The sequence below is a fragment of the Rhineura floridana genome, chromosome 2, assembly GCF_030035675.1.
Source record: "Rhineura floridana isolate rRhiFlo1 chromosome 2, rRhiFlo1.hap2, whole genome shotgun sequence".
NCBI classification, from domain to species: Eukaryota; Metazoa; Chordata; class Lepidosauria; order Squamata; family Rhineuridae; genus Rhineura; species Rhineura floridana.
In genome coordinates, this window is record NC_084481.1 from 49,553,734 (window position 1) to 49,568,814 (window position 15,081).

Consider the following 15,081-nt stretch of genomic DNA (forward strand, 5'->3'; position numbering starts at 1 on the left):
CTTGACTGAGCAGTAGCAGAAAATAAAAGTAAACTTGCTTCATGTCACTGAGAGTTGCTGACATTTTGACTGTTCTAAATTTCAGAGCTGCATAGACTCTTAGTACAAGTCTCAGTACTAGTTTCCAAGTAACAAATGGACCTAGTTCTCACAAACAGCAAATGAGGAGGTAACTGTGTCTGAACTGTTCCATTTCACTTTGAAAGAGGAGGGGTGTTACATGATTGAATCCATCTACCCACATAACCTCCTCACATATATAATTAGATTTCAGACAGAAAGGCTCTACCCTTCTCACTGAAGTGAGTTTTCTGTATACAGGGGAATGGGGACAGGGAGACTATGAAGAATTCTGTCCAGATCAGGTTTATAATCTCATGTGCTGATTGTGAGAAATTAGGTCTTGGATAACTGAATGTTAGGTGCACAAGGACACTTGCTGCATGACACGGGAGACTGAGAATTCTCATTGGTTTTGGCTCATTCAGTGTTAACATTTAACATTGCTTCATAACAGGAGATTACTGGTTAACCAAAATGAGAAACTAGAACTTTTGTTGCTTTGAGTAGTGTTAGGCTTAACTTTGCTATTAAACAATAAGGTAAAGGGTTTCATCCATCAAAGTCATCCCATTAGAGCAAGGACTTCTGTATGTGCAATGGGACTTGGAGCAGACATTGGGGGGGGGTCAGGAGTACGCAGGGAGAAGAAAGGGAGAGGAAATGCCATTGGGCAGGTGGAAGTCTTTGCACTAGCAGGATGACTTCGTTGGATCCAACGCAAGATCTGCAGTTAGGTTCATTTCTATTTGCAGAAAGATTTCACAACTTTATTAAGCTCATGGTAATATTTGAATTTTTAGATTTCTGAAGGAAATGCAGATATATTTTTCATCTGCTAAAATTCAGCTATGTAGAACTATATTGTGCCATTCAGAATTCTGGGCTGCAACAAGGGCTTTATATTTTCCATTTACTTTGATCAGTTGAACAGTAGACGGCTAGAACGCAAATAGAGAAAGGCTCCAAACAAATACAGACATGTGCTCATTATAGAGCCTACTTTTTGGCAGTGAAGGCTGTGAAGAAGAGCTACTTTTTTTGGTCTCTGTTGTGTTATCGGTGTCACATCCAATGGAACACAGGATGGTTTAGGGCCTTTTACATTCTGGCCCAAAATATGTGGTAGAGCCTTCAGGAGCTTGCTGTGATTCATTTGCAAGGCATTTTGAGGATAAAATTGCTTGTATTTTTAGACACCTGGACTCTGTTATTGTGGTAGGTCAATTTCTAGAAGTGTCTGGAGCACCAACTGGTCAGGTGTTGATGGATGAAAGCTCAAAGCTGTGGATAAGGTGCTTGGATGGATGTGGGTGATTACTTGCATTCTTGACCCTTGTGCCTGATAAAATCTACAATGGAAGTGATCACTGGCTGGGTCAAGGAGGTAAGTAATGCCTCTCTAAGAGAGGGAATGATCCCAGGTAGCACTGAGACCATTCCTTAAGAAATTCCATTTAGTCCCAGAAGACTTGAACAACTATAGGCTAGTTGCAAATATAACCTTCCTGGGCAAGGCACCCTTGAATGAGGATAATCTAGATCCTTTTTCTGTTAGGGTTCAGGCCTAGTTTTGGCACTGAGAGACTGCCTTGGTTGCCCAATATGATTACCGTTGTCAGGAGAGGGACAGTGGGAGTGTGTCCCTGTTGATTCTCCTCGTGGTGGCTTTTGATACCATAAACTATGGTATTCTTCTAGGGAGACTATTGGAGTTGGTAGTTCTGTTTGGCAGTAGTTCTTTCCCACCTGGATGGTCATTTCCAGAAGGTAGTGCTTGGGGGATGTTGCTCGGCTGCTGGGAGCCTCCACTGTAGGCTTCATCAGGGTTGATTTTATTCCCCATACTGTTTAACATCTACATGATACCATGGGGTCATCCAGAGTTTTGAAGTGCATTGTCATCAATATGCTGATGACATGGAACTCTGTTTCTCCTTTACAGCTCAAGCAGCTGTGGCAGTGAATGTCCTGGACCAATACTTGGTCTCTGTAATAGAGCAGATGGAGCCAACACGCTAAAGCTCAATCCAGATAAGGCAGAGACACTGCTAGTGGGTGGTTCCTCTGTCTGGATAAGTGGAATGCATCCTCTTCTGGATGAGGCTATACTCTCCTTTAAGGAGCAGTTGTATAGCTTGGGGGTACCTCTGGATCCAACATTGTCATTGGAGGCACAGGTGGCCCCAGTGGCACTGAATGCCTTCTGCTAATTTTGGCTCTATCTAAACTGGGATAATCTGATTTCCGTTGCTTATGCTCTGGTAACCTCCAGATTACTGCAATGTGTTGTACATGGGGCTGCCTTTGAAGATAGTTTGGAAACTACAGTTAATGCAGAAAGCTGCAGGTTAATTGTTAAATGGGACAAGAAAGCACAAACATACAACATCAGTTCTGGCTGGACTGAACAGGCTGCCAATTTTTTTCTGGCCCCAAATGATCTTTGAAGCCTTGTACAGTTCAGGGACTCTATACATAAAGGTCTGCCTTTCCTCAAATGAACCTGCCAGGACCTTGACATTGTCATGCAAGACCCTTCTTTGCATATAATCCTCAAAGGACATCTGGAGGGTCACAATGAGAGAGAATTAAGTTTATATAAACATACGAAAATACTCCAAAGTTAATTATTTTAATAGTTTAATTAAGATCGCTGTGGGTACAAATATTGTCATCTGGGGGAATAAAAAAGTTCCTCCCCTCTAAAGACTAATTTAACGCATTTAGCAGCCTGGTGTGTCACATAACAATCTGTTCCTACCAATAAGAATACGATTTTATTTTTAAAGGTATTATCTCCAGTATCAGCAATAAGAGAGTAAAAGGTATCTAGTTCTTAAATCTGAATATAATGGACATTCTCAAAGAAAGTGAGCCAAGTCCTCTACCTCCTGACATCCAGCAGGGCAATATCTTGCCATCCTGCATTGTCCTTTATATCATCCCTTAACCTCCCATCAGTGGAGTGTATTAAGCCTACATGTAGTTAAAAACCCCTTAAGGCCTTGAGGGCAAATAAAGGCCAGATTTAGAGGCAGTTTCCCTTTGGAGATGATAAAAAAAATTATATTTTTACAACATGTGTGTTAGAGCAGCAATTAGATACTAATGTGGAAGCAGCCTAGAAGTCAGCATTGGTTAAGCGCCTTGTGACTTCCAAACAAGCACCAGTAAAGCGCCTTGCAGTCAGATAGCCTGCTGAGAAACCCAGGTCAGAAATACTCCAACCATTTTTAGTAGCCATGATTCTGATCCTGTTTGCAGAGCTTGGAAAAGTTACTTTTTTGAACTACAACTCCCATCAGCCCCAGCCAGCATGGCCACTGGATTGGGCGATGGGAGTTGTAGTTCAAAAAAGTAACTTTTCCAAGCTCTGTTTCTGAGCATATAACACCAGTTCTGCCACAACTGCACTGGCTACCAATTAGTTTCCGGGCTCAATTCAAAGTGCTGGTTTTGACCTATAAAGCCTTATACAGCTCAGGACCCCAATACCTAAAGGACCACCTCTCCCCATATGAACCAATTCAGGCCCTGAATATGGCATCTGATGCCCTTCGTGTATCCCTTCTGAGGGAGGTGTGGATGATGGCAATATGAGAACAGGCCTTCTCAGTGGTGGCCCCCGGTTTATAGAACGCTTCCCCCAGGGAGACATGCCTGGTGCCATCATTATCTATCTTTAGGCACCAGGCAAAAATATTTCTCCCAGGCAGCTCTTAATTTTGAAGGGTTTTTGGAGGGCTTTGATGTTGTAGCTTTCTTTAGGGTGTGGGCTGTTCCACCACCTTTTATATTCATGTACTTAAAAAAAAGTTTTATTTTGGGATTTGCATTAGTTTTCGTTTTTTATTTATTGTAGGTTGCTTTGGGTTCACTTTTGTGAAGAAAAGTGACTAATAAAAATAAAATAAAAAATAAATAAAATGTCTTCATATGCCATTAAGACAAGGCCTGTTGAAAAATTATCTTAAGCCAATAATAAATGGCCGCTTTCAGGGCTAAAACTTTTACTGAGCAACAAGCTGCCTCCCTACACACAGCAGCCTTGGAAGTAGATCTGGAGACATCTAGGACTCTTGTCAGTAATTTATGTTGTTCCAACTCTAGGGTGTTATGGGGGGAAATATTTGGGTGGTAAAAAAACTGAGCTGGAATCATCATTTACATGCAAATGTTGGCATTCACAGAATTTTGAGTACTACACACTAATATTATACAGCCACGAGAGTGGCTGTATACTATAGTCAGCAGGGATTTTTTGCATTCCGCAATGTTAAATGGAAAATACCCCCCATTCCATTCTGATGCTTCCCATAAGCTCATTTCAAAACAAAACCTTACATAACTTATAGTCCTGAACTCAGAAACGCTTGCTTAACAACCCTGTCAATTTTCATGGCGATACACAAAACAGTCAGAGAGAATCGAGAGTTCAAAGTCTAAAGAGAGAGAGAAAAACCTCAGAGCCCTTTTGGACTTTTTTCTCTGAGAATTATAATCTGTTGGAATTCATTAAAAATCAGCCATGTTCACAGAGTACCTGTAATCCTAATACTGACGTTGCCCCATACTCTGACCTTCATCTACTGCAGTTTAAAAGTTTTAAAAATGCCTGGCTGATTTTTAATTAATTTAATAAATTTTGGCTGGGACCCAATCATAGCTCGGAGCATGCTCAGTAAGGACCAACTGTCAGTGTTCTAAAAGCCTCACAGCTGCTGGGCTTGGCTAATAAGAGGGCCACACCCACACCAGACTTGATTTCACTTGAGACAGTCATGGCTTCCCTCAAAGACTCCTGGGAAGTGTAGTTCGTGAAGGGTGCTGAGAGGAGACTCCTATTCCCCTGAGAGAATGGTTTAACAGTCAGCCACTCTGACAGAAGGTCTGTGAGAGAAACAGGGCGTCTCCTAGCAACTCTCAGCACCCTTCACTAACTACACTTCCCAGGATTCTTTGAGAGAAGCCATGATTGGCTTTGAGCCATGGCTTTGAGAGAAGCCATGATAAATTGTTTTAAATTATTTTTAAAAGATGTGTTTTAAAATTTGTATATTTGTTTTTAATGTTTTTATTTATTGTAAACTGCCCAGAGAGCTTCGGCTATGGGGCGGTATATAAATACACTAAATAAATAGATAAATAAATAATGATTGTCCAAAGTGTAATAGAGGCCTGGTGTGGATGTGGCCAGGGACATCTTTGTTTTAAATTTGGGTGGGAGGTAGGGTTGCCAGGTTCAGGGCCTGAGACTGATCCTGTATCTTTAGGAGAAGAGAAAGTCAGCCAAGTGCCGGTGTTCTTGCAACATTGTAATGGGAAAAACCACAAGGTAGAATTGTCCCTTCCCCCTGCCCAACTGTGAAAGATACAGAAGACGTCTCAGTTGGCAGGCCCAGCCTGGTCAGTTTTACCTATCCTAATCATGATTGCATAGGAGTATATCCGATTCAACTCAATAATCATACAAATGATCAGACCTGCCTTTTCCCTCCTTCCCCTTTCCTCTCCCTTTGTCCTCCCCTCTTCCTTCTTCCACCTTCGCTGCCCACTCCAGCCCTCCGTCCCTCCCCCCCGGTCAGTTTTATCTATCCTAAGCATGATTGCATGGGAGTAAATCGCACTGAATTTAATAAACATACAAATGATCAATCCATTCTCAGCAAACTTGCACAGGATCCCATTTCTTACCTCCCGGATTAAAAAGCAGGGAAATTCACTAATAGGCAAAAAACCTTGCGGTTTAAGAATGTACCTATAGCCCACTGATATTTCTACCAAACTTTAAAAAGCAGGGAAATTGGGCAGCTATAGTGAATGCACCAGGGGAGCAGGAGACCTGAACTCCTCTCTGAGATATTGTACTGCCCTACAAAGTTGTCAAAATGCAAACACAATTTGGGTTGGTCTTTCACAGTCCAATCCACTTGCTGTGTAGCTTGGAAGAATTTGGTAACATGTGCCTCTGAGCATATGGTGAGTGGTGGCAACACCTGTAATCAGCCCAAATAATAGAAAGAAGATATGTCCTGTGCTGATCTTGTTTTAGCCGGGAGGAAGCAACATTATTAAGACAGTTGATATAGTTCAGATGGTCACTTTAAATATGTCTGATTTACTTTGCAATTTTAGTGAAGTTTTCTATAGGAAATCATTTTCTTTTGCTTTTGTTTCTATGAATATGTGAAATACAGCAACACTTTGCAAAATTTATACTAAAAAAAAAACTCCAAACATAATTGTGGAATAATGGCACTGACGTCTGCAAAATAATCTCCAGTGGACCTCAGAAGTGTCTTAATTTGCGACTTCCGGGAAGGGTGACTTCACTTGTGCCTGCTTTTGGGACGGGCTCCCGCCTCAAAAGAAGCTTATTCAGATATAAATCAGTCAGAACATTTTTTTTTGACTGATGAAATTTCTCCCGGGCAGGGAGAAACGTAGAGATCAACCTCAAAAGCCTGTTTTTGTTGGGAGGACTGGATTTCATTAATTTATGAGATAAGGTCCAGCCAACAATGCCGGACGGACTTTCGAACAAGCTCTATCTGCTTAAGCGATACGTTTATCTTTTCTTTAAAGAGAGAACGGACTAACAGGCAAGCACCCTTCTTTCTATTATTATTTTTACTTGGTTTAAATTGTTGCAGCAAAAGGAGATTTGTCAGATTGATCGGCTTTGGACAGCTTCTGGGTGAGCTATAACTCTTCTCTGTTATCCACGAAATTAACAGCTTATCTCTGTTTCTGTCGCAAAAAGCTGTCCTGGAAGTGCATTCTAAAGATATACACAGAAGAGGGATTTCTATTCCTGATTTCTATTCCAAGGAATATTATATTGTCTGGGACTATTCTCTTTTTGGTCTATTTTATTTTGACGAATCTGCTTCTTCACGACGCCACTAACTGTTTTGATGCTGGGAACTAAATTTGTTTTGCATTCTTGAACATAGAGAGATAAGGCAGGTTGCTCTGTTTATACTGTGATGTCATCAAGCCTGGAATATTAACCCAATTGTTGCTGAAATAAGAAGTGGTTTTTCTTTATTTTTGTTTTGCTTTGTTTTCGTGGTTTTAAAAATGGCAATCAAGAAAGTGGCTGAGAATCTGGAAGTAACTATGTTTCAGAAAATAATGGATGAGATTGAGATAACGAAACAAACCCTGTGACAGGGTAGTAAGGAGCTGAAAATTGAACTGAGCAAAATGACGCAGGAGTTTAAAGAAATAGGGGATCCTGTGAGAGAGGAGAATGAGATCAGAGATGAGAAAAGAAAAAATAAAGGGAAGATACAAGCCCTGGAGATTGGAACAAATGTGGAATTGGAAAAAGATCTGGAGTTTATGGATTTTAGAAATAAAATCTACTGTTTGGAATTTAACGTTATCTCTGAAGAAATTAATGAAGATATTAGAGATAAAGTTATCAATGGCTTGGATAATCTTCTGGACTGGAATGATGTGATGGAGCTTGATATAGAGAAAATCTATGGAATTAACTGCAGCCATGTGACAATGGAAAAACTCTTAAGAGATGAGCCAGTGCATTTTGTAAAAAAGAAGAACACAGATATGACTTTACAACAGTATTTCAGCAACTTATTCAGAATGGATGGCAAGAAAATATTTGGGATAGAGGAAATTCCCATCAGACTCTTATTATATGACTATGGCTACAACAGCAAGATTATTATGGAATACTGATAATGGAAGATTGGACACTGAAATTACTGGACTTAACAGGACTATTGAAGATGGAAGATGGAACTAATAGGGATAATGGAATAATGGCTATTGAAATTATTGGACCTAACAGATTCTGATGAGATGGATTAATCGAAATGTTTATTTGGACTATGGTTATGACAATAAGATTATTATAATTATTAACGAGATGGATTAATTGACATGTTTATTTGGAGAAAAATTGATAGATATATTTCTTAAAGAATTGAAACCTCTCTTTGACTTTTTGTGGAAAGAATAAAGTAATGTTTATGAGATTTGATGATTAATTAAGATAACTACTGGAGGAAAGTGATTTTATAATATGATTTAAGAGACAGGATTGTTATATATTGTAGACCTATAACTGATTTGATATGTGACAAATGGGAAGTCAACATTTTATTTTATTTTGTTTAATCATTTTTGTTTTGTTTTGTTTTTTGTCTTTGAATGTTTTATGATTTTGTTTTCTATGTTTTATGAAAATTTGAATAAAAATTATTGTAAAAAAAAAAAAAGAAGTGTCTTAATTTGCACAAGATAAAACAGTGGGCGGTGAAATATATTCTAGCAAAATTCTAGGTGCGCTCTATGTTTTTAATTGATTGTGAACACCTTGCCTTAAATAAAGTGGTTTAAACATAGCAGGCTGAAAACGCATCCTCTTTTTTCCAACAACTAGAGCCATTGCTAAAGTAGCAGCATATTGGAATCAGTCTGATTTTACATTAAACTGCAGTTTTAGGTCCAACTGTTAATGCACCCAAAATAGAAATAGACCATAACCTCCAGTTTGAAACAAAAAAGGCTATCTTCACCATCATATGACACTAACCAATAAAAAGGCTTTGAACTTAATAAAAATAAAATTGACACAGATTTCTAGGATGAATAATGAGGGAAATAAAATTTTCTAGTTTAAATTCTCTGTAGAAATATTGGTAACACAGGAAAGAAGCAAAGTAAGAAGAACACCAACAAACATACAAAAATATAATTCTCCATCTTTGGAGATGGCAGGTGTTGCCACCACTCACCATATGCTCAGAGGCACATGTTACCAAATTCTTCCAAGCTACACAGCAAGTGGATTGGACTGTGAAAGACCAACCCAAATTGTGTTTGGATTTTGACAACTTTGTAGGGCAGTACAATATCTCAGAGAGGAGTTCAGGTCTCCTGCTCCCCTGGTACATTCACTATAGCTGCCCAATTTCCCTGCTTTTTAAAGTTTGGTAGAAATATCTTTTGGCTATAGGTACATTCTTAAACCGCAAGGTTTTTTGCCTATTAGTGAATTACAATATAACAATTGTTTCAATCTCTTTCGCAATTGTTTTGTAGCATGTGATTTTTCTGCTTCTTCAAATAACTTTCCAGTTAAAAAGTAATGAAAAAAATTGTTCTGAAAAAATCAGGAGCAGTTTACAGGCTTGCCACATCTCTCTCTCATAATACTAAGCCAGCCTTCCCCAACATGGTACCATCCACATGTATTGGACTACAGTTCCCATCGTCCCTGAACATTGGCTAGGGAAAGCTGTGCTAAGCCATCATTTAGCCATGAATTTTAGATTTGTCTGTGAGAAGTGTTGTGTGTGTTATGGTGCTGCTAAATTGTTTTCTTCATTACGTTATTTTTGCTTTTGCAAATTATTAATCTATATGCTCTGTTCTTGAATGTTCCTTTTTTATTGTTTCTCTCGCCTACCCCCAATTCCCCAGGGACTTTCAGGAATAGGAATAGTGAGAACAGGTTCTCTGCAGCTCAGTGGCACATCTTCAGGTAATTCTTCTCTGAAGCGGGCAAAGCGCAAAGCACCATCTCCACCTCCCAGAAAATTGCAGAGCCAAAGTGACAACAGCATTGAGACAGGTAATCTTTACAAAATACGTTGTTTTATTAGATTATATTGTTTCAGAATTTGTGTCTTAATCTTGAGGCTATTCTGTTTTCTGGGGAAACGGGCTTCTAGGTAAAAACACACAATTAGAACAGACTCATTAAAGAATGTGCTCAGGAAAAAGAGTAGGTATGTGCCACAAGAAAAATAGAAAACTGACAATTTCATGAGAGTTCATCTTTGACAAAATGTATTTGGGTTATTTTCCCTAATCCAGAGGTATTATCCCATGTTTATGTACGTAGGCTTGAATTTAAAGTAATTTAGACTAGGAAGTGTTTCCCTTTTATTCTAAACTACATCAACATTTCAGGATCAGAGTCAGCCGAATCAATTCATACAGAAGGCATTATCAAAGGAAGATCCTCGGAAGTACCATCTTCAACAGGTACTTTGCATGTGGTATTTAGTGAAAAACAAACATAATTCTATCTGCTAGCAGTCCCACAGAATTCTGTTCCCATCTCAGAACCCCCTATGCTCCTCTCTTGCCTCAATTCTTCACCAACCCTTTGCTGCTATATCATTCTAAATCCATGTTCTTCCATTTTTAAGTGGCTGCGGGATTCACACACATTAGATAATTCAGTTTGGTAAATTGAATAAAATCCCATGTCCATCTGTGTAGGGGAAGGATTCATTCTATTGAACATATTGAAACCGTAAAGTTAAAAGCATAGAGCTCTACCTAACACATATTTAGGATCAAATTTAATATTACTCTGAATGTATCTTTGAATCCCCTACTTGGGATTTCCCCCCCCCCGCATCTCTCCCTCTCCCCCCCCATTGGCCATGCTGGCTGGGCCTGATGGCAGTTGTAGTCCAGAACTGCTGGGAGGGCAACTGGTTGGGGAAGGCTGTTTTTAGGGTCTCAATTTCCCAAGTCAGCCATGAAGTTCACTGGGTGACCTTGAAGCAATCACTCTCTTGTAGCCTTATCTTCCTTAAAGTGTTGTGTGTGGATAGGGCTGGAGAGAACTCCATGTATATATGCCATCTTGAGTCCCTTGGAAAGACACCCAAAAGATCAGGCAAGAGAGAGATGTTTGAATATGGAATTCCTAGGTTCATGCCCCTGCCTCCAACTTGAGTGTCAATGTGTGACATCAGATAAATGCTGGGAGGAAGAGTGGGATATAAATCAAATAATAAATAAATCTTTCTGTTTCATTTTCCAAGGGTAAGACTAGAATTATAGTTGCCTACCTTGTTTACCCTTGTGAGATTATGTGAAGCTGGCAAGATACCCCATCAGTTAAAAATGCTATATAAAGAGTAATGACTAGTAAGGGCAGGGCAGGAATTCATTCAATTTACATTTGAATGTAAATCTACCTAATTCAATTTTTCAAAACAGTATGTGAACTGAAATGTAACTATCCTTTGAAATTTGCAATTTTGTGATACAGTTCTCCAACCAAAAATTGAGTACCATGTTTATAGAGGAAGTGTGGTGCCCAAAAATTCATGCATTAGTGAAAATAACAAACACAAATGCATTTTATTAGTGGGAAAATGTGTATTGTTATTTTGTTTTTTCAAAAATGACCTCAAAGCAACTTACAAACAATTTATTTCTATAAGTAGAAATGTGCAAAAAAATGCACATGAATTTTCATGGAGTAAGTTTGCAAATTGGTGTGGAAATGGGATGAATTTGGAAAAATGAGAAACTGAAACTGACAGATTCATAAACTTTTATTGACTAGTAACATTTGCACACCCAGCCCTCTTCCTATACTCTTCAGCATAGTTATTGTACTATATGGATTCTATGCTTTTGCTCTCTTAATTTTTTATCTTCCTTTTCTTTTTCATTTCTTCATTCTTTATATTGTCTTCCCCTCTCCCTCTACTTCTCCTTGTTCATCCTTTTCATCTACCCTTATTTTGCTGTCAATTCTGCTCTTCCCTTTTACCTTCTTTGTTTTACCATTTTTACTACCTCCTTCCTGCACACTATTTGAATCTTACATCTGCTGCTACATAGAGGATGGATGTCAGCTGAGGAGATCTGCTAAACAGTTACTCAAATCCCACTGCAGTGCTTTCTTTTTTTGGGGGGGGGGGGAGAATTATTACTGCTGAGTCACTTGCCATACAAATGGATTCTAAGGGCCACAAAAGGGTTTAAGAACTTGAGAAGAAGAAGAGCTAATGATTGCTTTTGCTTCATTTTGCTTTTAGGGAAGCTTTCTTTGCAGTCATTAACAGAAGTAACTTGGAACAGCTTTGCATTTAGCTCCCCCTACAGCCACAGCTGGTTTCTGCAGGGTGGCCAATTGAGTTTTTTTTTAATTTAATACTGTTACTTCACTGTGCAGTAGGGAAGAAGCATCATTCCCCAGTCACCATGCCTGTGCGGTAACTGTGGGTAGTAAGATTTAAAAAAAACAGTCACAGCTCTAGTTCATGAGGACCTGCATCCAACCTGTAGGGCTGTCACCCAGTTTAAAAAACTCAGTTGATTAATAAATTAAATGTATATCTGTTAGCCTATGAACAAAAGAATAGTTTTGAGGAGGAAGAAGATTCTTTGATTTTGAATAATTCATTCACATCTTACAGCAGCCACCATCTTGCCGCCTGTATGAGAGGGGAGGAGGTTTTGCATCTTCTAGGATTGTGACTTCCACTTGTTTCTTTTGTAACTATTTGTATTAAAAGTTAATTTAAGGTGTTTTTTTAAAACAACAACAACAACAACACCTGGTCTCTTGATTAATTGGGGAAACTTTTGTAATCAATCAACATTTAAAAACTTGATTAATTAACTAAATGATTCAGCCCTATTAACCTGCTGTAAAACAAAAACAGCTTCCTTTAATATCTCTAACTTGCCATGGCATTGCAGCATTTACTTTTCCCTACTCATATTTTCTTGTGCTTAATGATCAGATTAATGCAAGTTAATTCATTTTACTGTTTCCTAACCTGCTTCTTAGGCAATGTAGTTGATCTAACTGGGACCGCAGTGTCATCAAGTGCCTCATGCTGCTTTGAACCAGCCAATCATGATCAAAACAATATCCAGCAAGTCTCAGATGAAACGAATCTAGTTAATGCTGGTACTCCAGATGAATCTGAAGTGTCTCTTAAATGTAGGTGCTTGTCATTTCCCTGTAGGATTAATTTACTTAGATTACATGTGCTAAATTATCAATATAACCCTAGTTTTTTTGGGAGCTGGGAAAGTGTTTGTATGTATTTTCATCAAGCCTTTGTCAAGCCAGTGGTCTTCAGATGTTTTGGCCCCAGATTCCCCATCCCCAGAAAGCTTTCCCTTCTGTTCCATTTCAGGTATTGTGGGTGGGTGGCCACAAGAATGAGCCCAGATTGCATAATTCCATTTAACTCAATGTCACAGATGATTTCAAGGATTGTACATGCTTTCCAGTCATCTTGTTTAAAGTGCAGCAGGTCATTTTTATGCTTATCTTGTATGGTAATGTTGGTTTATCATGGGAGCTCAGAGGAAGCTGAGAGAGAAGGTGATTTCCCCCCATAATTATAATCAGGCTGCTAGACAATTTTTATATTGTCGTATGAGAAACTTACGCCCATGAAAACTTATACCATAATAAATACTTTAGTCTTTAAGGTGAAACATCACCCTTTGTTGTTTATCTGGAGAAGACTAATGCAGCTACCCCTCTGGAGACTAAATTATACAGCCACGAGAATGGCTGTGTGCTATAACCACTGTGGATTTTTCACATTCCGCAATGTTAAATTGAAAATGCCATTCTGATGCTTCCCATAAGCTCATTTCAAAACAAAACATTACAAAACTTATAGTTCTGAACTCAGAAACACTTGGTTAACAATCATGGTGATACACAAAACAGTCAGAGAGAATCAAGAGTTCAAAGTGTAAAAAGAGAGAGAAAACCCAGAGCCCTTTTGGACTTTTTTCTGTCAGAGTTCTCGTAATCTGTTAAAATTCATTAAAAATCAGCCATGTTCACAGAGTACCTGTAATCCTATTACTGACCTTGCCCCATACTCTGACCTTCATCTTCTGCAGTTTAAAAGTTAAAAAAAATGCCTGGAAATTTTGCATTGAACTGAATGATAGTGTCGGGCATGCTCAGTAAGAACCAAGTGTCAGTGTTCTAAAAGCCAGACTCACAGCTGCTTGACTTGCCTAATCAGGGCCACACCCACACCACACTTTAATTTCACTTGAGACAGTCATGGCTTTTCCCTCCTTCCCCTCTCCTCTCCCTTCCAACTACCCTCCCCTCTTCCTTTTTCTTCCTCCTCTGCCCACTCCAGCCCCTCCCTCCCGGTCAGTCTTGCCTATCCTAAGCATGATTGCATGGGAGTAAATCCCACTGAACTCAATAAACATGCAAATGATCAAACCTGTCCTTCTCCCCTCCCCCTCCTGCCTGCTCCCATCCTCTGCCCTTCCTCTCCTCCCCTTCCCATCCCCTATGGTCAGTTTCACCTATCCTAAGCATGATTTCAGGGGAGTAAATCACACTGAACTCAATAAGCATGCAAATGATCAATCCATTCTCAGCAACTTGCACAGGATTCCATTTCTTACCTCCCCGATTAAAAAGCAGAGAAATTCACTCATAGGCAAAAAGCCTTGCGGTTTAAGAACGTACCTATAGCCCACAGATATTTCTATCAAACTAAAAAAAAAAGGGAAATTGGGTGGCTATAGTGAATGCACCAGGGGAGCAGGAAACCTGACCTCGTCTCTGAGATATTGTAAAAAAGGTAAAGGTGTCCCCACACTTACAGTGCGAGTTGTTTCCGACTCTTAGGGTGACGTCTTGCGACGTGTACTAGGCAGACCGTATATATGGGGTGGAATTGCCAGTTCCTTCCCCGGCCTTTCTTTACTCCCCAGCATATGCTGGGTACTCATTTTACCAACCACGGATGGATGGAAGGCTGAGTGGACCTTGACCCCTTTTACCGGAGATTCAACTTCCTCCTTCCGTTGGAATCGAACTCCGGCCGTGAGCAGAGCTTTGGGTGCGTTACCGCCGCTTACCACTCTGCGCCACGTAGGGTCATCTGAGATATCGTACTGCCCTACAATTTGGTCAAAATGCAAACACCATTTGGGTTGGTCTTTCACAGTCCAATCCACTTCCTGTGTAGCTTGGAAGAATTGGGTAACATGCCTCTGAGCATATGGTGTGTGGTGGCAACACCTGCAATCAGCCCAAATAATAGAAAGAAGACATGCTGTGCTGATCTTGTTTTAGCAGGGAGGAAGAAACGTTATTAAGACAGTTGATATAGTTCAGATTGTCACTTTAAATATGTCTGATTTACTTTGCAATTTTAGTGAGTTTCCCATAGGAAATCATTTCCTTTTGTTTCTAGTTCTGTGAATATGTGAAGTACAGCAACA

The 15,081-nt window shown here is 39.5% G+C and overlaps 1 protein-coding gene across 9 annotated transcripts in view; it reads left to right on the forward strand.

Annotated features, from left to right (window-relative positions):
- The window catches only part of COBLL1 (cordon-bleu WH2 repeat protein like 1), a 155,535-nt gene that overhangs the window by 127,837 nt on the left and 12,617 nt on the right, over nt 1-15,081 (forward strand). For 7 of the 9 annotated variants that reach the window (XM_061608604.1, XM_061608598.1, XM_061608603.1 and 4 more), the window contains 3 exons: nt 9,520-9,670; nt 10,012-10,086; nt 12,647-12,802. In XM_061608604.1, coding sequence (XP_061464588.1) covers nt 9,520-9,670; nt 10,012-10,086; nt 12,647-12,802 — 382 coding nt within the window. The remainder of the gene's footprint in view (nt 1-9,519; nt 9,671-10,011; nt 10,087-12,646; nt 12,803-15,081) is intronic. The other 2 variants (XM_061608602.1, XM_061608605.1) reach the window with 1 other exon arrangement.